Here is a 25896-nt window from a genome sequence, read left to right as displayed (position 1 = left end):
TCAGCTTGTGTGGAGGTTCTTCATCATCATGTGTCCTTCTCCCCCCTCCCCTTGATCTCACTATCACTCTCACTTCTACTCTGCTGTTGGTGTTTCTCCCTTTCCATTTTGTTTCCTTCCATTCTGCTCCAGCTCTTCCATGATCTTCGATCATGTACACAAAAAAGTGACAAAGCAGGCACATATGTACTTTCGCCAGACGATCAAAGCACATGCCTTCAACATGTGCTTTCCTCTTGTACATGGTCGTGCAACCTGCTTGTGAAAATAATACACATTAACCTTAATTCAAGGGACAAAATTAATGGTCAAACAATAAACAGTTGCTGTTTCTGTTCCTAATGTTTTCAACAGAGAAAAAAACGGGGATAAAATGGTTTATATGAAAAGGGTAAAAACTAAAACGGCACTCGGCAGAGCGCATACCTCCGCCAGGCATAGCAGTTGACATTTTGTATCCCAGTGATAGGCCGAATCTGGAGCCGGACATTAACCAAAGTCTAATCGGCTTGTTCTTATCATCTAACCAACTCATCCACCAAGTTTCGTCCAAATCCGTGCAAAACGTTTCGAAATATTGTGCTATAGTGCCAACAGAAGGTCAACATCCCCTTTCAAAATTTTAACCTTTTGTTGCCTTACAGCCTGGAATTAAATTTCATTAAATCAGACTTTTCCACCTTTATTTACAAATCGTAAGCCACAACTTCCAAATGAAAAACAAATTCTACAAATTTCAGAAAATTAATGAAAAATACAAAACTAGAATATCTTGGTTGAATAAGTGTCCACCCCTTTACAACAACAATTGTAAATAAGCTCAAGTGCAGCTAATCACCTTCAAAATAACACAAGTTAATTGGCCTCCATCTGTGTTAAATTGTCGTGAATCTGATTATTTTAGAATAAAATCAGCTGTTCCTGTACGTTTCCTCTGCTGAGTAATGCATTTCACAGCAAAGACTCAACCATGAACACCAAGGAGCTTTCAAAAGACCTCCGGGATAAAGTTGTGGAAAGGCACAGATCAGGCGATGGGTATAAAAATATTTCAAAGGCCTTGAATATCCCTTGGAGAACAGTCAAGACAATCATTAAGAAGTGGAAGGTATGCAGTACCATCAACACCATGCCTAGATCAGGCTGTCCCTCCAAACTGGATGACCAAGCAAGGAGGAGACTGATCAGAGAGGCCATCAAGAGGCCAATGGCAACTTTGAAAGAGCTACAGACCTTTAGGGTAAAGACTGGTCACTGTGTACATGTGACAACAATATACCAAGCATTCTACAAGTCTCACTTGTACGTCAGGGTGGCAAGAAGGTAGGAATTACTCAAAAAAGCCCACCTTGAGTCCCACTTGAGGTATGCAAAAAAAAAAACATTCTGGACATTCTGAGGCCATGTGGCAAAAAGTTTTATGGTCTGACAAAATCAAGATGAAACTTTTTCGCCGAAATGCAAAATGTTACGTTTGGCGCAAACTGAACACAGCACATCATCCAAAGAACACCATCACTACTTTGAACCATGGTGGTGGCAGCATTATGCTATGGAGATGTTTCTCATCAGTCGGGACTGGGGCACTTTTTCAGGATAGAAGGGAAAATGGATGGAGCAAAATACAGAAAAACCCCAGAGGAAAACCTGCTGCCCTCTGCAAGAAAGTTAAACTTGAGTCGGAAGTTCACCTTTCAGCATGACAAAAACCCAAAGCACACAGCTGAAGCTCCACTGGAGTGGCTGAGGAACAAGAAGATAAATGTCCTTGAGTGGTCTAGTCAGAGCCCTGACATAAATCCAATTGAAAATCTGTGGCATGACTTGAAGATTGCTGTCCATCAACATTCCCCACACAACTTGACTGAGCTTGAACAGTTTTATACAGAAGAATGGGTAGAGACCTATCACAACAGACTCACAGCTATAATTGCTGCCAAAGGTGCTTCCACTAAGTATTAACCTAGGGGGTGGACACTTCTAACCAAGATATTCTAGCTTTGTATTTTTGATTAATTTTCTGAAATTTGTAGAATTTCTTTTTCACTTGTAAGTTGTGGGTTATGATGTGTAAATGAAGGTGGAGAAAGTCTGATTTAATGCAATTTAATTCCAGGCTACAAGGCAACAAAAGGTGAAAATTTTTAAACGGGGATTGAGACTTTCTATAGGCACTGTATACAGGGTGTTTCAAAAAGTGTGATGCAACTTTAAATGGTAATTTACAAAGAAACAGACACCACAGGAACATGAACCAAACATTTCTTGAAAGCTGAGGACATGGTATTTTCTGTCACTGATTGTTATGGCAGTCAGTCACTACAAGAGAGCTCGTGAGAGCCCAAGGTTTGAAATTGGCATTTACGCAAAATCCTTGCAATTGATGTTCTCGATGTGTGCCCTTCCGCAGTTCAGAGAGGCATTGATCCTGACTCGAAAGTTCTGTCCAACTTTCCTGTAGGTGTCATGTGGCACTTCCTGGAGGTAGTCTGACACCTCCTGCTTCAACCCTTTCTAACTAACTTGCCCTTTTTCTCTCAATGATGAAGAATCATGAAAAAAATTTTTTTATCGGATTCGGATCCTCATCAAAATCGAATCAATTAGTCCTTGTCTAACACCAAGCCTGTCCACCAAGTTTCGTCCAAACCCATCGATAACATTTTGAAATATACTGCTCACAGACAAACAGACAGACAAATATGAGTGAAAATGTAACCTTCATCCACCTTTGGTAGCGGAAGTAAAAAAAACCCCCAGATATTCCAAGCTGAAAGACACCAATAATGCAAAGGTGCAAAAACACACCATTCTTGACCTGCAAAGATATTGTTGTGGTTGACCAAATTCGCAAACCACCATTCAGGTCCCTTAGGTGAGATATCTCGGTAAGTATATGTGTAGTTAGGCCCAAACCCGTTGTCTAGAGGGAATAAATGTCATTCATGCGTGCTGCGACTCTTCAGGATAGCCGTTTTTCTTTTACTATCTTTATTTTGGACCAACCGCCATTATTACCACCACCAACCACGTCTCAACAGCCATCACAACAACAACCACCAACCACAATACCGCTTCACCACAACCGCCACGACCTTTACCGTCACAACTCACCACCATCGCATCACCGTCATCTCGCGCCACTCGTGGGCACCGATGCTGGACTCGTGTAAGGCGCGCACCGTGCAGCGTGTTCAAAAGCATCGCGGACTTTCCGAAGAAAAACGGATCAAAAACGACTCACGCCCACTTTTGTTCCGTCCAATCGGTGAGCGAGGGGAGATTTGGCCCCGCCTCCAGGGCGTTGGAGGGCGGTCGCTATATGCAAATTCATGGATCAAAAAGCATTCACGCCCACTTTTCCTCGGGCCAATGGGGAGCGAGGTGAAAGGTCGGAGGCAGAGGGTCAAAGATGAGAGAGCGAAGCCACGGGGCTTATAAAAACGACTGCGTTCGTCAGACGAGGGCAGTTCGCAGGCAGTTGAGTTCGCAGTTGGAAGTGGAGTCCAGTGGAAGTTGAGAAGCAGTTCAGTTCGCAGGAGGAAGAGTTGAGTTGGAAGCGGAGGAAGAGCTCAGTGCAGTTGGGAGTTCGCGGAGTCGGAGTGAAGAGGACGGAGCTGTGGAGAGGCGGCGGTGGCGAAGGCGGACGAGGGGGTGCTCGCGTCGGATTCGGGGAACTGCGGAGAGAAAGGCCAGCGGCGCGACCGAGGTCGTGGTGAAGACGCTCGTCGCGGGACCCGCGATTTTGTGAAATCCTCCTTTCCCCGAGCATCAGCAACCCCCTCCTGTTTCCCCCCCGCGCTGAGATAGTGCGACAAAAGGGGGGCCCCCTTCCCACCCCCTACCAGACACCGTCCGCGAGGCCCGCGGAGTTGAGGCACCACCGCCGCTCCGCGTCTCATCATCAGACGGGTAGGCCCGACACGGTCTCGGCCCCAGGCCCGCCTACCCCCTCCTCCTGGAGGGTGGTTCTCTTTTCTTTTGCTTTGGGAATATGTGTTGTCGGCGCCGTCTGTGAACTAAAATTGTATAAGTGTTGCCGTGTGCTCGCGTAGTCGGTATTAGATCTGCATTGTCGCATTTGCTTTTTGTCTTCTTCTTTTCTATGTGCTTTTGGTGGAATTGTATATGTGTGCTTCCCGTGTGCCGCGAAATAAATGTGCTTATTATTGAACTATTTTCCCGCTTCGCTTCGTCTTTTCCTCTATTGAATCCCCATCTTGCTTCACGTAAAGGGTTGGTCCTGGGCTAAGATGCCCGATAATTAATCGAACCGTCGAGGCCGACGAATAACACCGCTCGGTTATCCCGATAGTACGGAACGGGTCGCTTAAGTGGCCCGTGTCCGAAGTCGACCTGCGGCGAGGTGCGATCGCCCGGTCTACCCTCCGTGTGGGTACTTAGGTAGGTCGAATTTGGCGAGCAACCCTATCCCACGCGGGGGCCGATTGGCTCGATCGCGGTGAGACCGAAAGGTCCACCCGTGACTGGTTCCCGGCGTTAGTCCGAGAGGGTCACGACTGGATTGTCCGTCCGGTGGGCGACGTGCCGTGATTCGAGTTACGTGGCCGTCCGCACGCCGGCGGGCGCGACATCGCGACACTGGTGTCAGGTCGTGCGATACAAACCCATCGCCCTCCTCACGGCACTGGTAACGGAGAACGGGAAAACGGGCTGTCCTGTCTCCAATTAAATTCACGGGAATCGGTCCAGGGGTGAGAGAAGCTACCCCCGATCCCTCCAAATTACGAGCGATTCAAATTAACCCTTTAAGAGAAGCAAGATGGCGTCTCAAGGCGAGCGGGAGCCGGGGGTATTAGAAATGGATGTAGAATGTGTAGAGTCCATGGTCCAGGATGGAATCCCCGTGCAGGAAATGTTGATTGTGCAGGAACACGGACTCGCCCAACTGAACCCAGAGCCCGAAATAGGTGCGGCAGCGGCCGCGGTGTATGACACCTCCCCTCCCCCTCTCCACCAAAACCTCCCGATTCTTGCCGAAACGGCTCAGCTGAGTGCATCCGACATAGCCCAGCTATGCACCATGCTGGCGGCAATGACAGCGAAAATGGATGCAAACGCAAATGAAATTATAAACGAAATGAAAGGCATGAACGAAGAGATGGATGCAAACGCAAATGAATTTATAAACGAAATTAAAAGCATGGGCAAGCAAATGAAGGAAGAAACGAAAAAGCTGCGGGGTGAGACGCAGAACATGGGCCGATGCCTGCAGGCGGGCATGAAGGCAGTGACCAGGGAGATAGGAATGGCGACTCCACGTGTAGGAACGAACGAGCTGGAAGGGGGTGCAACGGCTGTCGGGCCCGCGGTGGAGGCGGGTAAGGAAAAAGTAATTCGGGAGACAAGAGACGAGGTGAAAGTAATTGCGAGGGAGAGAAAAGAACAATTAATACGGAAAGCAAGGATGAGGTACGCGGAGATCGTGAAAGAGCAAGGAGTGAAAAACAGGGAAGGACGGGAGCGACTTAAAGAGAAAGCAAGGTTGACTGACATAAAGATAAGGGAAAGACGCCAGAAAGAAGCGGAGACTAATAGACAGGAGGGGACAACAGAAACTTATAAATGTATAGAGACACGGGAGACAGAAAAAATAGAGGAGAGACTGCATGAATTGGACAAGGTTAGAGACGAACACACACACACAGAGGTAGTGGAGGACGATGAGGTTGAGCTGGCGGACCGTGCAGGGACCCGGTGCGAGCAGCTGGATGGCCTCCTCCAGGAACGAGGGGAGGGAGTATGCCCCCTTGAGGCGAGTCACGACCAGGTGGGTTCGGTCGTGCTTTGCGAGGTTGAGGGGACGGGTGCTGTGGACAGGTGCACGGAGAGCTTGGGGGGGAAAAGGCCCCGGAGACCCTTGTGGGGACACGAATCCCCAGTGTGGTTGTCCCGGTGTGTATGGTGCAAGGTGTGAGTAAGACCCCATGTGTGGAAGCAACCCCGTGTGTGAGTGGTGTAGTGGCAAGTGTGCCAAAGGGTGTGCTTCCCAGCACGCCGTGTGTGGATGAAACGGCCAGTGTGGATGAGGCACCGCGGGTGAGTGCCCCCGCGGGTGTGAGTGGAGTGGTTTGTATGAATGGAGCACCACGTGTGAGTGGTATGGTTAGTGCAAGGGAGACCGTGTGTGTGAGAGAGCGGTATGTGAGGGAGATGTCGGTTGGCATGCGGGAGCACGCAGCCGCGTCTCCCGGTGTGAATGTAATGGAATGGAGTGTGAGCGTCGTAACACGCAGGTGTGCGTGTGTTGAATGGCGACGACGAAGGCGACAGAGGAAAGAAAGCCGAGTAGCGGCTGTAGTTGTTTCGGGGACCGTGCCGGGTTCACCCAGCAGTGAGCACGAGGTCCGTGCTGTGCAACGCACGAGACCGCCACGTGCTCGCTTGCGAGAGTGAAGTCCCGGTCCGGAAACGCACGCGGTGGATTTGCCGATCCCGCGGACGGACAAAGTTTAGGCAGGATTATGGATTTGGACCGGACGGGTTCTCCACGCGATCGTGTGTGTTAAGCTCCAACGGGCAAAGCACATGTGTTCGCGTGGGGAACCCCTCGAGACGTGGGGCTTGTGTTTTTTTTTTTTTATATGCGCACGGTGACGCCATGGCTGCACGTGGGGTTGGAATCCGGCAGGAGGGGTATCCCTGCCGGATAGTACCGTCCAAGGAGGGACGAGGTACACGTGCAGCTGCATGACGTCACGGCCAGGTGCAAAGTGCGCGAGCTCTGAGTTGCCGCGCTGGTGCTGCGCATGAAAAGAAAAAAAAAAAGAAAAAAAGCAAGCCTCACTTTCGGGTGCACAGGATTCCTGGGCAAAGGGTGGAAGACCCCCTTGACCTAGGGCACAGGATGGAAACTAGTTAGGGGGAAGGGTTAGCTTAGCTAGACCGACTTCATGGGGCAGGGGTAAGTCCTCATGGAGTCCGTGGAATGGATTAGTTAGAGGGATTTAGATGAGCTTTAGGTTGGGAAATTGATTAATGGGATTATTTGGAGACAGTGACAGACAGTGAATGTGTAGTGGGGACGTAGCTTAGCTACGTAGTGTTAAAAGGAATGTGCTGTAGTTTAAGGGACGACGTGGGAGCACGAGTTAGTTAGGGGATGTAGTTAGGAGGATGGCAGAGTTCAGCGGTGTGTGTGTTGAAGAGTTGGTGAGTTGTGAGGTGAGTACTTGTTGAGTGAGTGAGGCCAGCGGGTCTGAGTGGAGCGAATGGGGAATGCATGGTGCGATGAGTGATTGGGGGGAGGAGTGACTCCCGCCCAAGGGACCCCGGGGTCAGTGTAGACTGAGTTAGGGGGTTAGTTAAATTGAAAAATGGAGGTCGTTTTGTTGTTGGTGGGGAAGTAGGCTCGAAACCCGTTTGGAGGGTTGCAGGAGCCCTGTTGACAGGCTGGGAGCGTGGTGGCGAAAGGTGAGTATCGCTGAGTGGGTACCCCGGGCACCAGGCTAGTCGGCCGTGGTAGGCCAAGGGCCCATGGGGGGCCGGGATAGCGTAGTGGGCACGGGTGCGCCTGCTTGGTGCGGGGGCCCGGGGCGCCATTGGCCGCGTGGGCAGTGTTGTGGGCACGGGTGACCCTCGGAAAGGGGCCTGGGAAGCCAGCCTGCCACGTGTGCGTTTCAGGGGAGGTGCCATGGGGGGCACTCCCGGTGTTAGGGAGCTGGTAGGCTCGGAGGCAGTGTAGTGCCCGGGGGTGCCATAGCGGGAGATTCGGCAGAGGGTCGTGCCTGCCAAAGGGAGCCACGTGTCCCAGCCATGAGACCGTGTGAGGGCACGGAGAGAAAATTGGGGGGCGAGGCCCGAAATTGTGAGGACACCAACACAGGCGACGGGAATCTGGGTTGTTAGAACCAATAGTTTAAGCGAGAGGCGCTTGTTGAAAGCCCCGGGGTAGTTTAACAGTTAAATGGTTAGGGTAGATTAGGAGATGTACCCCTCCGCACCATCCATCCCCTCGCTGTCGTTGGCCGCTGGACCCAATTTGGTTATAGATCGCCGAACTCTGGGGAGGCCATTCTGAGGCTTCGTTGGGCCTCGACACAGGACGTTAGCTCTCCCTTATTCCCCTCCGGGAAGGGAACGTAGGGGTTGGGAGTAGGCTAGGTGACAGAATAGGTTAGCCGAACAAGGACAGTAAAGGGGGTTAGGGGACGATTTATAGTGGGGAAGTAAAAATAAAAAAATAAGTTGGGGCTAAATTGGGGTTTGACAAATTAAGGGAGTGGGTATGTACAGTGACAGGCAAAGGTTGGGAGGGAGACAGGTAGGTAGGTCCGAGCCCACCTTCCAAGTGGCCAGCACCACCGCACTCCCTCCACCAACCTCCACTGAACGGCAAAGGCTGGCCAGCTTCATCTGCTGGCTGTGTTACTGCAAGGCCTGTGCCGGCCCACTTCATCTGCCGGCTGGCTGTTTTTCTTCAAGGCCTGTGCCGGCCCACTTCATCGGCAGCTGTTGTGTTGCTGCAAGATCTGTGCCGGCCGGATCATCTGCAGCTGTGGTACTTCAAGGCCTGTGCCGGCCAGTTCATCTGCCGGCTGTGTTTGCCTGCAACGGCCTTCTTCGGCAGGCTGTGTTTGCCTGCTACCTTTGCCATGCCATGCCCACTGCCCCTGTTCACCAGCCCCGTTCAATTTTTGCTTTGCCCCCCCCCCCCCTGTTCATTGCCATGTGCGCCAGGATCAAGGCAACAGTTTGCAAGCTGCAAGAACTGCCCTGTTGGCAGCAACAACACGAGACTGCGTTGTGCAGCCCATGCACCGTTGTGGTTCACTGCGTTCAGTTCAAACCATTCATCCATCCATTCGTTGTGTTCATTGCGTGTGCCACTTGAGCTGGCACGGAGACAACCGTTGTGCAGCCCATGCACCGTTGTGGTTCACTGCGTTCAGTTCAAAAGGGAAGGCCTTGGACTGCGTGTGAGCAGCCAGCCACGTTCCCTGTCACCTGCATTGTTTTGAGCCAGAGACTGCATGCGAGCAGCCTGGCTCCCTGCTAACTGCTTTTCTTTTGCAGAGTTCATTGATCCTGGGCCATGGTTTAGTGTAAAATTTGTAAGTTAAGGTTAAGATGTACTGTAAATATGAGTGCGCCCCCGGCATGTCTGTCCTAGCGCCGGCAATTTTATTTAAGTCGTCCATGTGAGTGAGTTTGTTTAGGTAGTTACTCAGCACTTAGGTTATTTATTTTGGGGACACGAATACCATGAATGTCGCACTCAGGGATCCGTAGGTAAAATGTACTAGGGGAAAACTACACATGCTGGCACACGAAAATTTGACGACTCGGGACGAGTCTGTAAAAAGGGGAGGGGGTAGTGTTGTGGTTGACCAAATTCGCAAACCACCATTCAGGTCCCTTAGGTGAGATATCTCGGTAAGTATATGTGTAGTTCGGCCCAAACCCGTTGTCTGGAGGGAATAAATGTCATTCATGCGTGCTGCGACTCTTCAGGATAGCCGTTTTTCTTTTACTATCTTTATTTTGGACCAACCGCCATTATTACCACGACCAACCACGTCTCAACAGCCATCACAACAACAACCACCAACCACAATGCCGCTTCACCACAACCGCCACGACCTTTACCGTCACAACTCACCGCCATCGCATCACCGTCATCTCGCGCCACTCGTGGGCACCGATGCTGGACTCGTGTAAGGCGCGCATCGTGCAGCGTGTTCAAAAGCATCGCGGACTTTCCGAAGAAAAACGGATCAAAAACGACTCACGCCCACTTTTGTTCCGTCCAATCGGTGAGCGAGGGGCGATTTGGCCCCGCCTCCAGGGCGTTGGAGGGCGGTCGCTATATGCAAATTCATGGATCAAAAAGCATTCACGCCCACTTTTCCTCGGGCCAATGGGGAGCGAGGTGAAAGGTCGGAGGCAGAGGGTCAAAGATGAGAGAGCGAAGCCACGGGGCTTATAAAAACGACTGCGTTCGTCAGACGAGGGCAGTTCGCAGGCAGTTGAGTTCGCAGTTGGAAGTGGAGTCCAGTGGAAGTTGAGAAGCAGTTCAGTTCGCAGGAGGAAGAGTTGAGTTAGAAGCGGAGGAAGAGCTCAGTGCAGTTGGGAGTTCGCGGAGTCGGAGCTGTGGAGAGGCGGCGGCAGCGAAGGCGGACGAGGGGGTGCTCGCGTCGGATTCGGGGAACTGCGGAGAGAAAGGCCAGCGGCGCGACCGAGGTCGTGGTGAAGACGCTCGTCGCGGGACCCGCGATTTTGTGAAATCCTCCTGTTTCCCCACCGCGCTGAGATAGTGCGACAAAAGGGGGGCCCCCTTCCCACCCCCTACCAGACACCGTCCGCGAGGCCCGCGGAGTTGAGGCACCACCGCCGCTCCGCGTCTCATCATCAGACGGGTAGGCCCGACACGGTCTCGGCCCCAGGCCCGCCTACCCCCTCCTCCTGGAGGGTGGTTCTCTTTTCTTTTGCTTTGGGAATATGTGTTGTCGGCGCCGTCTGTGAAGTAAAATTTTATAAGTGTTGCCGTGTGCTCGCGTAGTCGGTATTAGATCTGCATTGTCGCATTTGCTTTTTGTCTTCTTCTTTTCTATGTGCTTGTGGTGGAATTGTATATGTGTGCTTCCCGTGTGCCGCGAAATAAATGTGCTTATTATTGAACTATTTTCCCGCTTCGCTTCGTCTTTTCCTCTATTGAATCCCCATCTTGCTTCACGTAAAGGGTTGGTCCTGGGCTAAGATGCCCGATAATTAATCGAACCGTCGAGGCCGACGAATAACACCGCTCGGTTATCCCGATAGTACGGAACGGGTCGCTTAAGTGGCCCGTGTCCGAAGTCGACCTGCGGCGAGGTGCGATCGCCCGGTCTACCCTCCGTGTGGGTACTTAGGTAGGTCGAATTTGGCGAGCAACCCTATCCCACGCGGGGGCCGATTGGCTCGATCGCGGTGAGACCGAAAGGTCCACCCGTGACTGGTTCCCGGCGTTAGTCCGAGAGGGTCACGACTGGATTGTCCGTCCGGCGGGTGACGTGCCGCGATTCGAGTTACGTGGCTGTCAGCACGTCGGCGGGCGCGAATCCGCGACAATATAAACAATCAAAGGCAGGACAAAAAGAAGAACTAGACTGAGAAAGTAATAACACTAGTAAAGAGGGAAGAGATTGAAAAAAAAAAAAAGAGCAGAAAGAAGAAATTCCAGCGAAAGGAAATGTAATTCACATCCCATGCACATCAGCAGCATATTGAGGGGAGTAACGACTCACATGGAACCATGAATTCGGATGGAAGAAAAACTACAGCGGAATTTTAATTTCGACCAAAAAAAAACTTGATTTGTCCAGCATAGAAAACTGTGACCATCCCTTTGACCACCCCGAGTAAAAAGTCGGATTTAAGGAAGGTGCATATTTCCCTTCAAAGCTTTTTGACAAAGCTTCAAAGAAGCTTCAAGAAATGCAGGGATACTTTTCAGTGCTTCAAAGAAATGCAGGGATACTTCAATTTCTCACAACATGCGGAAATGACACTCATTTTCAGTGTTTCCTCCTGAAAACGAAAATTGATTTAACGTATCACACAGTAATAAATGAGTGCTTGGGTATCATTCAGTATAAAACATGGTGGTATGGGTATCACTCAGTATAAAACATGGTGGTATGGGAATCACTCAGTATTAAACATGGTGGTATGGGAATCACTCAGTATAAAACATGGTGGTATGGGAATCACTCAGAATAAAACATGGCGGTATGGGTATCACTCAGGATTAAACATGGTGGTATGTTTATCACTCAGTATTAAACATGGTGGTATGGGTATCATTCAGTATTAAACATGGTGGTATGGGTATCACTCAGGATTAAACATGGTGGTATGGGTATAACTCAGGATTAAACATGGTGGTATGTGTATCACTCAGTATTAAACATAGTGGTATGGGTATCACTCAGGATTAAACATGGTGGTATGTGTATCACTCAGTATAAAACATAGTGGTATGGGAATCACTCAGTATAAAACATCGTGGTATGGGAATCACTCGGTATCATACATTGTGGTATGGGTATCACTCAGCATAAAACAGTGGTATGGGTGTCATTCAGTATTATACATAGTGGTTTGGGAATCACTCAGTATAAAACAAGGTGGAAGGGGAATCACTCAGTATTATACATGGTGGTATGTGAATACCTCAGTATTATACATAGTGGTATGGGAATTACTCAGGATTAAACATAGTGGTATGGGTATCACTCAGTGTTATACATAGTGGTATGGGTATCACTCAGTATTATACATAGTGGTCTGGGTATCATTCAGTATCATACATAGTGGTATGGGTATCACTCAGTCTTAAGCATGGTGGTATGGGTATCACTCAGTATTAAACATAGTGGTATGGGTATCATGAAGTATTATACATAGTGGTATCGGAATCACTCAGGATAACACATGGTGGTATGGGTATCATTCAGTCTTATACATGGTGGTATGGGTATCACTCAGCATAAAACATGGTGGTATGGGTATCACTCAGTATTAAACATAGTTGTATGGGTATCACTCAGTATTAAACATGGTGGTATGGGTATCACTCAGTATTAAACATAGTAGTATGGGTATCACTCAGGATTAAACATGGTGGTATGTGTATCCCTCAGTATTAAACATGGTGGTATGTGTATCACTCAGTATTATACATGGTGGTATGGGTATCATTCAGTATTAAACATGATGGTATGGGTATCACTCAGGATTAAACATGGTAGTATGTGTATCACTCAGTATGAAACATGGTGGTATGGGTATCATTCAGTATAACACATAGTGGTATGGGTATCACTCAGTATTAACCATCATGGTTTGGGAATCACTCAGTATTAAACATAGTGGCATGTGTATCATTCAGTATTATACATTGTGGTATGGGAATCACTCAGTATTAAACATGGTGGTAGGGGTATCACTCGGTATGAGTCATCGTGGTGTGGGTATCACTCAGTATAAAACATAGTGGTATGGGTATCATTCAGAATTATACATAGTGGTTTGGGAATCACTCAGTATAAAACATCGTGGTATGGGAATCACTCGGTATGAGTCATCGTGGTATGGGTATCACTCAGTATAAAACTTAGTGGTATGGGTATCATTCAGAATTATACATAGTGGTTTGGGAATCACTCTGTATTAAACATGGTGGTATGTGTATACCTCAGTATTATACATAGTGGTATGGGAATTACTCAGGATTAAGCATAGTGGTATGTGTATCACTCAGTATTATACATAGTGGTATGGGTATCACTCAGTATTATACATAGTGGTCTGGGTATCATTCAGTATAATACATAGGGGTATGGGTATCACTCAGAATTAAACATGGTGGTATGGGTATCATTCCGTATTAAACATGGTGGTTTGGGTATTACTCAGTATTAAACATAGTGGTATCGGTATCATTCAGTATTAAACATGGTGGTATGGGTATCATTCAGTATTAAACATGGGGGTATGTGAATCACTCAGTATTACACATGCTGGTATGGGTATCATTCAGTATTATACATAGTGGTATGGGTATCATTCAGTATTAAACATGGTGGTATGGGTATCACTCAGTATAAATCAAGGTGGTATGGGTATCACTCAGTTTTATACATAGTGGTATGGGTATCATTCAGTATAAAACATGGTGGTATGGGAATCACTCAGTATTACACATGCTGGTATGGGTATCATTCAGTATTATACATAGTGGTATGGGTATCATTCAGTATTAAACATGGTGGTATGGGTATCATTCAGTATTATACATGGTGGTATGGGTATCACTCAGTATAAAACATCGTGGTATGGGTATCATTCAGGATTAAACATAGTGGCATGTGTATCATTCAGTATTATACATAGTGGTTTGGGAATCACTCAGTATAAAACATCGTGGTATGGGAATCACTCAGTATTATACATAGTGGTATGGGTATCACTCAGTATTAAACATAGTGGTATGGGTATCACTCAGTATTAAACATCATGGTTTGGGAATCATTCAGTATTTAACATCGTGGCATGTGTATCATTCAGTATTATACATAGTGGTATGGGAATCACTCAGTATTAAACATGGTGGTATGTGTAAACCTCAGTATTATACAAAGTGGTATGGGAATTACTCAGGATTAAACATAGTGGTATGGGTATCATTCAGTATTATACATGGTGGTATGGGTATCACGCAGTATTATACATCGTGGTATGGGTATCACTCAGCATTATGCATCGTGGTGTGGGTATCATTCAGTATAATACATAGTGGTATGGGTATCACTCAGAATTAAACATGGTGGTATGGGTATCATTCAGTATTAAACATTGTGGTTTGGGTATCACTCAGCATTAAACATAGTGGTATGGGTATCACTCAGTATTACACATCGTGGTATCGGTATCATTCAGTATTAAACATGGTGGTATGGGAATCACTCAGTATTACACATGGTGGTATGGGTATCATTCAGTATGATACACAGTGGTATGGGTATCATTCAGTATTAAACATGGTGGTATGGGTATCACTCAGCATTAAACATTGTGGTATGGGAATCACTCAGTATAAAACAAGGTGGTATGGGTATCACTCGATGTTAAACAAGGTGGTATGGGTGTCACTCAGTATTTTTCATGGTGGTATGTGTATCACTCAGTATTTTCATTGTGGGATGGGAATCACTCAGTATTAAACATAGTGGTATGTGAATCACTCATCATTATACATTGTGGAATGGGAATCACTCAGTATTAAACATGGTGGTAAGGGTATCACTCAGGCTTAAACATGGTGGTATGTGGATCATTCAGCATTATACATGGTGGTATGTGGATCATTCAGCATTATACATGGTGGTATGGGTATCACTCAGTATTATACATTGTGGTATGGTTATCACTCAGTATGAAATGTGGTGGTACGTGAATCACTCAGTATTATACATAGTGGTATGGGAATCACTCAGTATAAAACAAGGTGGTATGGGTATCACTCAGTGTTAAACAAGGTGGTATGGGTGTCACTCAGTATTTTTCATGGTGGTATGTGTATCACTCAGTATTTTCATTGTGGGATGGGAATCACTCAGTATTAAACATAGTGGTATGTGAATCACTCATCATTATACATTGTGGAATGGGAATCACTCAGTATTAAACATGGTGGTATGTATATCACTCAGTATTAAACATGGTGGTAAGGGTATCACTCAGGCTTAAACATGGTGGTATGTGGATCATTCAGCATTATACATGGTGGTATGTGGATCATTCAGCATTATACATGGTGGTATGGGTATCACTCAGTATTATACATTGTGTTATGGTTATCACTCAGTATGAAATGTGGTGGTACGTGAATCACTCAGTATTATACATAGTGGTATGGGAATCACTCAGTATTAAACATCGTGGTATGGGAATCACTCAGTATAAAACACAGTGGTATGGGTATCATTCAGTATGAAACATGGTGGTATGTGTATCACTCAGTATTATACATAGTGGTATGGGTATCATTCAGTATTAAACATCGTGGTATGTGTATCATTCAGTATTAATCATAGTGGTATGGGTATCATTCAGTATTAAACATGGTGGTATGAGTATCATTCAGTATTATTCATAGTGGTATGGGTATCATTCAGTATTAAACATCGTGGTATGTATATCATTCAGTATTATACATGGTGGTATGGGTATCATTCAGTCTTAAACATGGTGGTATGGGTATCATTCAGCATTATTCATAGTGGCATGGGTATCATTCAGTATTAAACATCGTGGTGTGTGTATCATTCAGTATTAAACATAGTGGTTTGGGAATCACTCAGTATAAAACATCGTGGTATGGGAATCACTCAGTATTATACATAGTGGTATGGGTATCACTCAGTATTAAACATAGTGGTATGGGTATCACTCAGTATTAAACATAGTGGTATGGGTATCACTCAGTATTAAACATCATGGTTTGGGAATCATTCAGTATTTAACATCGTGGTATGGGTATCATTCAGTATTATACAACGTGGTATGGGTATCATTCAGTATTAAACATGGTGGTATGGGTATCACTCAGTATTATACATGGTGGTATGGGTATCATTCAGTCTTAAACATGGTGGTATGGGTATCATTCAGTATTAAACATGGTGGTATGGGTATCACTCAGTATTATACATGGTGGTATGGGTATCATTCAGTCTTAAACATGGTGGTATGGGTATCATTCAGCATTATTCATAGTGGTATGGGTATCATTCAGTATTAAACATCGTAGTATGTATATCATTCAGAATTAAACATAGTTGTATGGGTGTCATTCAGTATTATACATTGTGGTATGGGTATCATTCAGTATTATACATAGTGGTATGGGTATCATTCAGTATTAAACATCGTGGTGTGTGTATCATTCAGTATTAAACATAGTGGTATGGGTATCATTCAGTATTAAACATCGTGGTATGTATATCATTCAGAATTAAACATAGTGGCATGGGTATCATTCAGTATTATACATTGTGGTATGGGTATCATTCAGTATTATACATTGTGGTATGGGTATCATTCAGTATTAAACATCATGGTATGTATATCATTCAGTATTAAACATGGTGGTATGGGTATCATTCAGCATTATACATAGTGGTCTGGGTATCACTCAGTATTATACAGAGTGGTATGGGTATCACTCAGTATTAAACAGTTGTGTGGGTATCACAGTATTATACATCATGGTATGGGTATCTCTCAGTATTAAACATCGTGGTATGGGTATCACTCAGTATTATACATAGTGTTATGGATATCACTCAGTACTAAACATAGTGGTATGGGTACCACTCAGTATTATACATAGTGGTATGGGTATCATTCAGTATTAAACATGGTGGTATGGGTATCATTCAGTATAATACATAGTGGTATAGGTATCATTCAGTGTTAAACATGGTGGTATGGGTATCACTCCGTATTATACAGAGTGGTATGGGTATCATTCAGTCTGAAACATGGTGGTATGGGTATCATACAGTATTATACATAGTGGTATGGGTATCATTCAGTATTAAACATCGTGGTTGTGTGTATCATTCAGTATTAAACATAGTGGTATGGGTATCATTCAGTATTAAACATGGTGGTATGGGTATCATTCAGTATTATTCATCGTGGTATGGGTATCATTCAGTATTAAACATCGTGGTATGTATATCATTCAGAATTAAACATAGTGGTATGGGTATCATTCAGTATTATACATTGTGGTATGGGTATCATTCAGTATTAAACATCGTGGTATGTATATCATTCAGTATTAAACATGGTGGTATGGGTATCATTCAGTCTTAAACACAGTGGTGTGGGTATCACTCAGTATTAAATAAGGTGGTATGGGTATCACTCAGTATTAAACAGTGGTATGGGTGTCATTCAGTATTAAACATGGTGGTGTGGGTGTCATTCAGTTTTAAACATGGTGGTATGGGTATCACTCAGTATTAAACATAGTGGTATGGGTATCATTCAGTATTATACAACGTGGTATGGGTATCATTCAGTATTAAACATGGTGGTATGGGTATCACTCAGTATTATACATGGTGGTATGGGTATCATTCAGTCTTAAACATGGTGGTATGGGTATCATTCAGCATTATTCATAGTGGTATTTGTATCATTCAGTATTAAACATCGTAGTATGTATATCATTCAGAATTAAACATAGTGGTATGGGTATCATTCAGTATTATACATTGTGGTATGGGTATCATTCAGTATTATACATAGTGGTATGGGTATCATTCAGTATTAAACATCGTGGTGTGTGTATCATTCAGTATTAAACATAGTGGTATGGGTATCATTCAGTATTAAACATCGTGGTATGTATATCATTCAGAATTAAACATAGTGGCATGGGTATCATTCAGTATTATACATTGTGGTATGGGTATCATTCAGTATTATACATTGTGGTATGGGTATCATTCAGTATTAAACATCGTGGTATGTATATCATTCAGTATTAAACATGGTGGTATGGGTATCATTCAGCATTATACATGGTGGTAATGGGTACCATTCAGTGTTAAACATGGTGGTCTGGGTAGAACTCAGTATTATACAGAGTGGTATGGGTATCACTCAGTATTATACATAGTGGTATGGGTATCATTCAGTCTTAAACAGAGTGGTGTGGGTATCACTCAGTATTAAATAAGGTGGTATGGGTATCACTCAGTATTAAACAGTGGTATGGGTGTCATTCAGTATTAAACATGGTGGTATGGGTATCACTCAGTATTAAACATAGTGGTATGGGTATCATTCAGTATTATACATCGTGGTATGGGTATCATTCAGTATTAAACATGGTGGTATGGGTATCACTCAGTATTATACATGGTGGTATGGGTATCACTCAGTATTATACATAGTGGTATGGGTATCATTCAGTATTAAACATGGTGGTATGGGTATCATTCAGTATGATACATCGTGGTATGGGTATCATTCAGAATTAAACATCGTGGTATGGGTATCATTCAGTATTAAACATAGTGGTTTGGGTATCATTCAGTATTATACATCGTGGTATGGGTATCACTCAGTATTATACATGGTGGTATGGGTATCACTCAGTATAAAACATAGTGGTATGGGTATCATTCAAAATTATACATAGTGGTTTTGGAATCACTCAGTATTAAACATGGTGGTAGGGGTATCACTCAGTATTATACATAGTGGTATGGGAATCACTCAGTATTAAACATGGTGGCATGTGTATACCTCAGTATTATACATAGTGGTATGGGAATTACTCAGGATTAAACATAGTGGTATGGGTATCACTCAGTATTAAACATAGTTGTATGGGTATCACTCAGTATTAAACATGGTGGTATGTGTATCACTCAGTATTATACATTGTGGTATGGGTATCACTCAGTACTATACATAGTGGTATGGGTATCACTCAATATTATACATTGTGGTATGGGTATCACTCAGTATTAAACAGTTGTGTGGGTATCACAGTATTATACATCATGGTATGGGTATCTCTCAGTATTAAACATCGTGATATGGGTATCACACAGTATTATACATAGTGTTATGGATATCACTCAGTACTAAACATAGTGGTATGGGTACCACTCAGTATTATACATAGTGGTATGGGTATCATTCAGTGTTAAACATGGTGGTATGGGTATCACTCCGTATTATACAGAGTGGTATGGGTATCATTCAGTCTGAAACATGGTGGTATGGGTATCACTCAGTATTAAACATCGTGGTATGGGTATCATTCAGTATTATACATCGTGGTATGGGTATCATTCAGTCTGAAACATGGTGGTATGGGTATCACTCAGTATTAAACATAGTGGTATGGGTATCATTCAGTATTATACATCGTGGTATGGGTATCACTCAGTATTGTATATGGTGGTATGGGTATCACTCAGTTTTAAACATCGTTGTATGGGTGTCACTCAGTATTATACATGGTGGTATGTGTATCACTCAGTATTATACATTGTGGTATGGGAATCACTCAGTATGAAACATGGTGGTATGGGTATCACTCAGTATGAAACATGGTGGTATGGATATCACTCAGTATTAAACATAGTTGTATGGGTGTCACTCAGTATAATACATAGTGGTATGGGTATCATTCAGTCTTAAACACAGTGGTATGGGTATCACTCAGTATTATACATAGTGGTATGGGTATCACTCAGTATGAAACATAGTTGTATGGGTATCATTCAGTATAAAACATGGTGGTATGGGTATCACTCAGTATAAAACATGGTGGTATGGGAATCACTCAGTATAAAACATGGTGGTATGGGAATCACTCAGTATTAAACATGGTGGTATGGGAATCACTCAGTATAAAACATGGTGGTATGGGAATCACTCAGTATTAAACATGGTGGTATGGGAATCACTCAGTATAAAACATGGTGGTATGGGAATCACTCAGTATTAAACATGGTGGTATGTGAATCACTCAGTATTATATATTGTGGTATGGGTATCATTCAGTTTTAAACATGCTGGCATGGGTATCACTCAGTATTATACATGGTGGTATGGTAATCACTCAGTATTAAACATGGTGGTATGTGTAAACCTCAGTATTAAACATGGTGGTATGGGTATCATTCAGTATTATACATTGTGGTTTGGGAATCACTCAGTATTAAACATCGTGGTATGGGTATCATTCAGTATTAAACATGGTGGTATGGGTATCATTAATTATTATACATGGTGGTATGGGTATCACTCAGTATTATACATGGTGCTATGGGTATCACTCAGTATTATACATGACAGTATGGGTATCACTCAGTAATATACATGGTGCTATGGGTTTCACTTAGTATTCTACATGACGGAGTGGGTATCACTTAGTATTATACATGGCGGTCTGGGTATCACTCAGGATTAAACATGGTGGTATATTGGTATCACTCAACATTAAATGTTCCTGTGTATTGCCCAGTAATAAATTTGACGATACATGTGTAAACAATAGTAACAAACATTTTTACCTCTGCCACCAAAGTTGGATGGAGGTTATGTTTACACTCCTGTCTGTCTGTCTGTCTGTCTGTCTGTCTGTTTGTCTGTCTGTTTGTCTGTCTGTGAGCAGGGTATTTCAAAAGGTTGTGGACAAATTTGGATGAAATTTGGTGGACAGGTTGGGTGTGTGATAAGGAAGAATTTTTTCGACTTTCGTGAAGATCTGAATACTAGAATTTTTCAGTGATTCTTCACAATTGAGTGATCAGGCCAAAAACGATATATGGCATGATGTCTCAAAAGGTTCTGGATGGATTTGGACAAAACTTGGTTGACAGATTCAGCACATAACAAGGAAGAATTTATTCATTTTTGGTGAAGATTTGAATGCAGATGCGGACACGAGAATTTTTGCATTTTTAAGTGGTTCTTCATAATTGAGAGATGGGGCCAAAAACGAATATTTTGCACGATATTTCAAAAAATTGTGAACAAGTTATGAGTTGGTTCGGTGACAAAAATAAGTTGATTCGATTTTGTTTTATGTCCGGATCAAGATTCAGCCTCCGAGTGAGATACAAAACAAACTATTCAGCCTGGCGGAGGTATGCACTCTCTCGAGTGCCCTTCTCTCTCTATCGAGTGCAGCCTGTGGCTGCATCATTGGTTGGGACGCGGCTATGCCGCTGATGCAGTGCCCCCTTACCAGTACACTGGTACTCATTTTGCCGACCTCAGAAGGATGACAGGCTGAGTCAACCTCCTGGTGTATATTAATTCAGCGGCCAACGGGGCTTGAACTCAGGACCCTAGAATCCCAAGCCGCCACCCTAACCTCTAAGCCAACACCAGGCTAGTGCTTTTATAATTGCATGTGTATCACTTGGTGTTCAATGTAACTGTTATTTTGTGGTAGCACCGAAGAGGAACTGCCACAAAGAGCAACATGATGTGATAAGTGGAGTCGAATATGCCAGGATTTTTTTTATAAAGAATCTCCTCACAATGCCAAGATTTTGTGCCTGCATTATATATCCAGAATCTAATCTCACTTCTTGTGTGCCAATTTGGTGGTAAATGTGGCTTTATTCCAATTTCTCATGTATTTACCAGGTCCAGGGCTGGCATTCATCGCATATCCCAAAGCTGTGACCATGATGCCTTTTCCTGGCCTCTGGGCAGTGCTCTTCTTCATTATGCTGCTCCTATTAGGGATGGATAGCCAGGTGAAATATATACACGATTGGGAATAAATACAATACTGTATTATTGATTATTTACAAAAGCATTTATGCATCCCTCTCAACATATTTTAACTGGTCAGATATTCTACAAAACTGTTCATCAGAATCTGAGAACAGATTATATTGGGCTTCAGGGAGAATAAGAGTAGTATCAAAAGGGAGTGTTTGATGCAGTAATGTGTCCCATTTCTTAAAGTCGCAATATTTGCTCGCTTAGGCTCACTCATATTTCTCCTTTTCAAACTGGAACACATTACTTCGTCAACCCCCTCCATTTTGATACCCCCACCATCCCTGCAGGGCTGGGCTTCACCTCCCTTTCACATGACCATTTCTTTAATCAAATTGATTAGTCAAATATAGATCCTATTAATATTTGTGTTTTATTTTCAGAAATAATTTAATTTATTCATCAATCACAAATAATGCAACGGTCGCCCGCTAAAACCCCCAACCCCATTTTTTTACTAATACTTATACTCGAAACCCATAAGGTAATGTATTTATTCCATCACTCATTATATATCTTTTATCATCAAATGCTGTTCGAGCTTTCTTGCGAAGTCTCTGAGAATATTTTGTATTTATAATTTCTAATAGGATTCATCTCTCGATAAACATCCTTTTATATTCCATACACATTCAAGGTAATGTTGAAAGTTTATGGTCTCTTTTAATACACTCTTCTTTAGACCTTCGAGTTTCTTTGTTGAGCAGAGATGAAATGACAAACCTCTCTCATTGCTCTTGTCTGAGCATATTTTGGAACCACCCATGTACATTAAACTTGTAGAAGAGAGTCAATGAATGTTTATGTTCTGTTTTTCAAAATTGTTTTGGAGCACTCATCTGTTATAAAATATTTTCCATACTCCAAAGTGTTCTAAAAAATGAACACATTAAATTTTTGAGGAAATGAGAAGCTGGATATTTTCCCCAGAATTGCCCCATTGTTCTCTTTCCTGTTTTTCTTCCGGAACCAGTAATTCTGGAAAATAGACTGTGCTCCACTTCCTCAAACACGTCATATAAGTGAGGCACTCAAAAATAATTTTCTCCAATGAAGATAAACGAGAATTTGCTTCATGATCCAACAAAGATGAACGAGAATTTGCTTCATGATCCAACAAAGATGAACCATCTTTCATCCGATTAAGAATATAATGACGCATCACAACATTGGTAAGTTTCATACAGTATTAAACTGTTGCTGTAAGCCTATATAGTGTACTAGACGACCCGTGCACCCGTTGGGTTCCCGTTGTGACAGCGGTGGATAAAAAAAACATTTAAAAAAAAAGAAAAAAAGGAAAAAGATAGCTCCAGCGAACTATACAACTGAGGTTGTTTGCATTGATCAAATTCTCCCGAAGAGTACTTGACTGGATGGGGAATTGATTTTTTAATAATTTTTTCTTTGCCCGATTTGAACAAAACTTGATACTGCACACCGCAGGAGAATTGTGAGTAAGGTGGCCCTAAAGTTTTTGCGCTATCATGTACCATTTTGGCTGTATTTCGGGAACATACATACATACATATATACAAGATGAAAATTTTAGTAATGTATCGAAGATATGTGTGTTTCTATGTGTGTGTCCATGTCTGTGTGTCCGTGTGTGTGTGTGTGTGTGTGTGTGTGTGTGTGTGTGTGTGTGTGTGTGTGTGTGTATTGTTCAGTCTGTCTTCCTTCTTCGAACGATGGTGCAGTAATGGTGCAGTCTTCATTTCGATTGTATATGATTAATTCCATAAGTAATTATTTATTTTCCCTTTTATTACAGCATTTCAAACTCACTCATAGATGAGGTGAATTGGCATGCTAATGATCCTCACAAGGAGTGGAAAGCTCTGAATGACGTCTTGTCAGAAATCCAGTTCTTTCGTCAGGTGTTTCACAACAAACTAAATATATGTATTAATAACCTGCCTCTGAGACCTCCAACATCACAGAATACTACCCAACAACAATAACAGTCTATTAACTAATTGTGATGGGTCATTTGGAAGAAAACTAACATGTGAACCAGGCCTACTTAAAGTCTTAATAATGTGTTTCTCCTTTTCATTTGTCCTTCCTTTACTGGCAACAGAAACTCCATAATCAAGCGACTTTAGGAAATAAAAATATACTCTATCATCCTCATCTTTTTAATATTCAATGGTTTATCGAAATAACTTGATTCACCCCTCACAGTTGAACCTTGTCTTCCATCTTTTGTAAGAAGAAACATTAATCTCAGAGTTAATTTAACAGGTGGTTGAACAGAACTCAAGAACCTTAATTCATCATTAAATATCAACCCCGTTCCTTTAACAAGATGGAATATTGCTGGGTGTTTTGTTGGAATGAGACCTGCTATGATTTTTGAATCTGTTGAATATTCATTGTTTTGGAAAGCATTCACAACATAATCAGGGGGTTGATTTTTCTCTTCCAGTTGTTGAAGTAATCCTTCATCATCATATTCTAATTCTCCTATATCTTCTAGTTCTTACTCCGTCATTTGACAAAACTATTTTATAATTTGAAGTTTTGTGGGGTGTATTCTCTCATGGGAAATATCCACATTTGTTGGGGAGTGTTTTTTTTTTTAAAAGTGGTTTAAAAAATTTCTCTTGTTTTCTTTCAAACGCTTCTTCACACGTTAGTTTCTGTCTGGGTTTCTTCTTTATGGGTTCCTGTTGTTTTACGACTTTTAAAACCAATTATTGATGTTCCTTATATCTTTTTGCTCATTCTTTCACATCCATTTATTTATTGGAAAATATCATTGAATGAATTGTAAAGGTCAATAGAGAAATTTTCATTTTCTTCATCATTAAAGTAGATGTGTTCAAATAAATTATTTCATCAAATTCTTTATTGGAATTAATACAAGTTGTAATTTCTTCTTCACTAATACTTGTATCTCCGCTTTTCATATGTTTGCATTGAGTTTCTTCATGAACATCAAAAGCGAATGATAAAATCTTAACTCCATTCCCACTCAGATGTTTAATAATTTTCTCATTCCTTCTGGATTAGTTTCTGGTAATCCAATACTCCCAGATTTTAGTTGATTTACTCACTCTTACAAAGTGAATATTTTGTTGGACCAAGAGAGACCTCCTCAAATGTTTGACCTTCATTCCTCAAGCGCATATGTTCCTCTATTGAAATGTAGTAATAATCTTCACCTTCTACTTCTTCTGGTCACATTACTTTGGTTATTGAAGGTAGAATACATATCACGATGTGTTTAAAAAAAACCAAAAAACAATCTTTTCATTTTCACTCTTCAAGATCGTATATTTATGAAAGTTTTTTCCAGAAGCAGATTTACCCACAATATTGATCATAACAACTATCATTTATGGATGGGATTGTTTCTAAAAACAAAAAAAAAAAAAAAAAAAATATATATATATATATATATATATATATATATATATATATATATATATATATATATATATATATATATATATATATATATATATACCTTCGTATCTCATCTTGTTTCACAACAATGAATTTATATTTTCCAGCTGTGTGTTTCATATACTCCTTAAATTCTTTTTATTTCCTACACAATGTGGAACAATTGTCTCTCCAAAAATTGTTTAGATCTATTGAATTTAACTTGAACAAAATAAAAGTATTAGCATGATTTCTTATCGAGCGACGAGGGAGTTGAAAGTATGATTGACCAAGATAAATACAATTACAAGAAGAATGCCTCCCTCTTGTGTAATAACTATCCATAACCGTTTGGTTTCTCTCATTAACGCAATCATCAAAGATAACGAGATTCTTTTTTGATTTATCCAAATCATGGGGTGAAGGTGTATCATGCGTATTATCACGAAGAATATAAGTTATAGGTTTTGATTTCATTTTACATTTCTGTGTATCACAAAATAGTTGTATTTTATCTTCAATGTTATAATCATTTAGTTTGTTTTGACGTTTAAATAAACCAATTATGTCTTCTTTTTGAAGACCTGCATTAAAACCTTCTGAGAGTAGTTGATACTCAGGTTGAAAACTTGACCTTATGAAAATTATTCAATTATCAAAATC

The 25896-nt window shown here is 42.7% G+C and overlaps 1 protein-coding gene across 8 annotated transcripts in view; it reads left to right on the top strand.

Annotated features, from left to right (window-relative positions):
- Positions 1 to 25896, top strand: part of LOC147008733 (sodium- and chloride-dependent taurine transporter-like) — a 159472-nt gene that overhangs the window by 85285 nt on the left and 48291 nt on the right. For all 8 annotated transcript variants that reach the window (XM_085863946.1, XM_085863945.1, XM_085863947.1 and 5 more), the window contains exon 8: positions 21700 to 21812. In XM_085863946.1, coding sequence (XP_085720072.1) covers positions 21700 to 21812 — 113 coding nt within the window. The remainder of the gene's footprint in view (positions 1 to 21699; positions 21813 to 25896) is intronic.

The sequence above is a fragment of the Eptatretus burgeri genome, chromosome 18 (genome assembly GCF_056783735.1).
Source record: "Eptatretus burgeri isolate ZD-2024b chromosome 18, Ebu_testis_v1, whole genome shotgun sequence".
NCBI classification, from domain to species: Eukaryota; Metazoa; Chordata; class Myxini; order Myxiniformes; family Myxinidae; genus Eptatretus; species Eptatretus burgeri.
The sequence above is the reverse complement of the archived record's forward strand: the minus strand, read 5'-3'. Positions and strand labels throughout refer to the sequence as shown.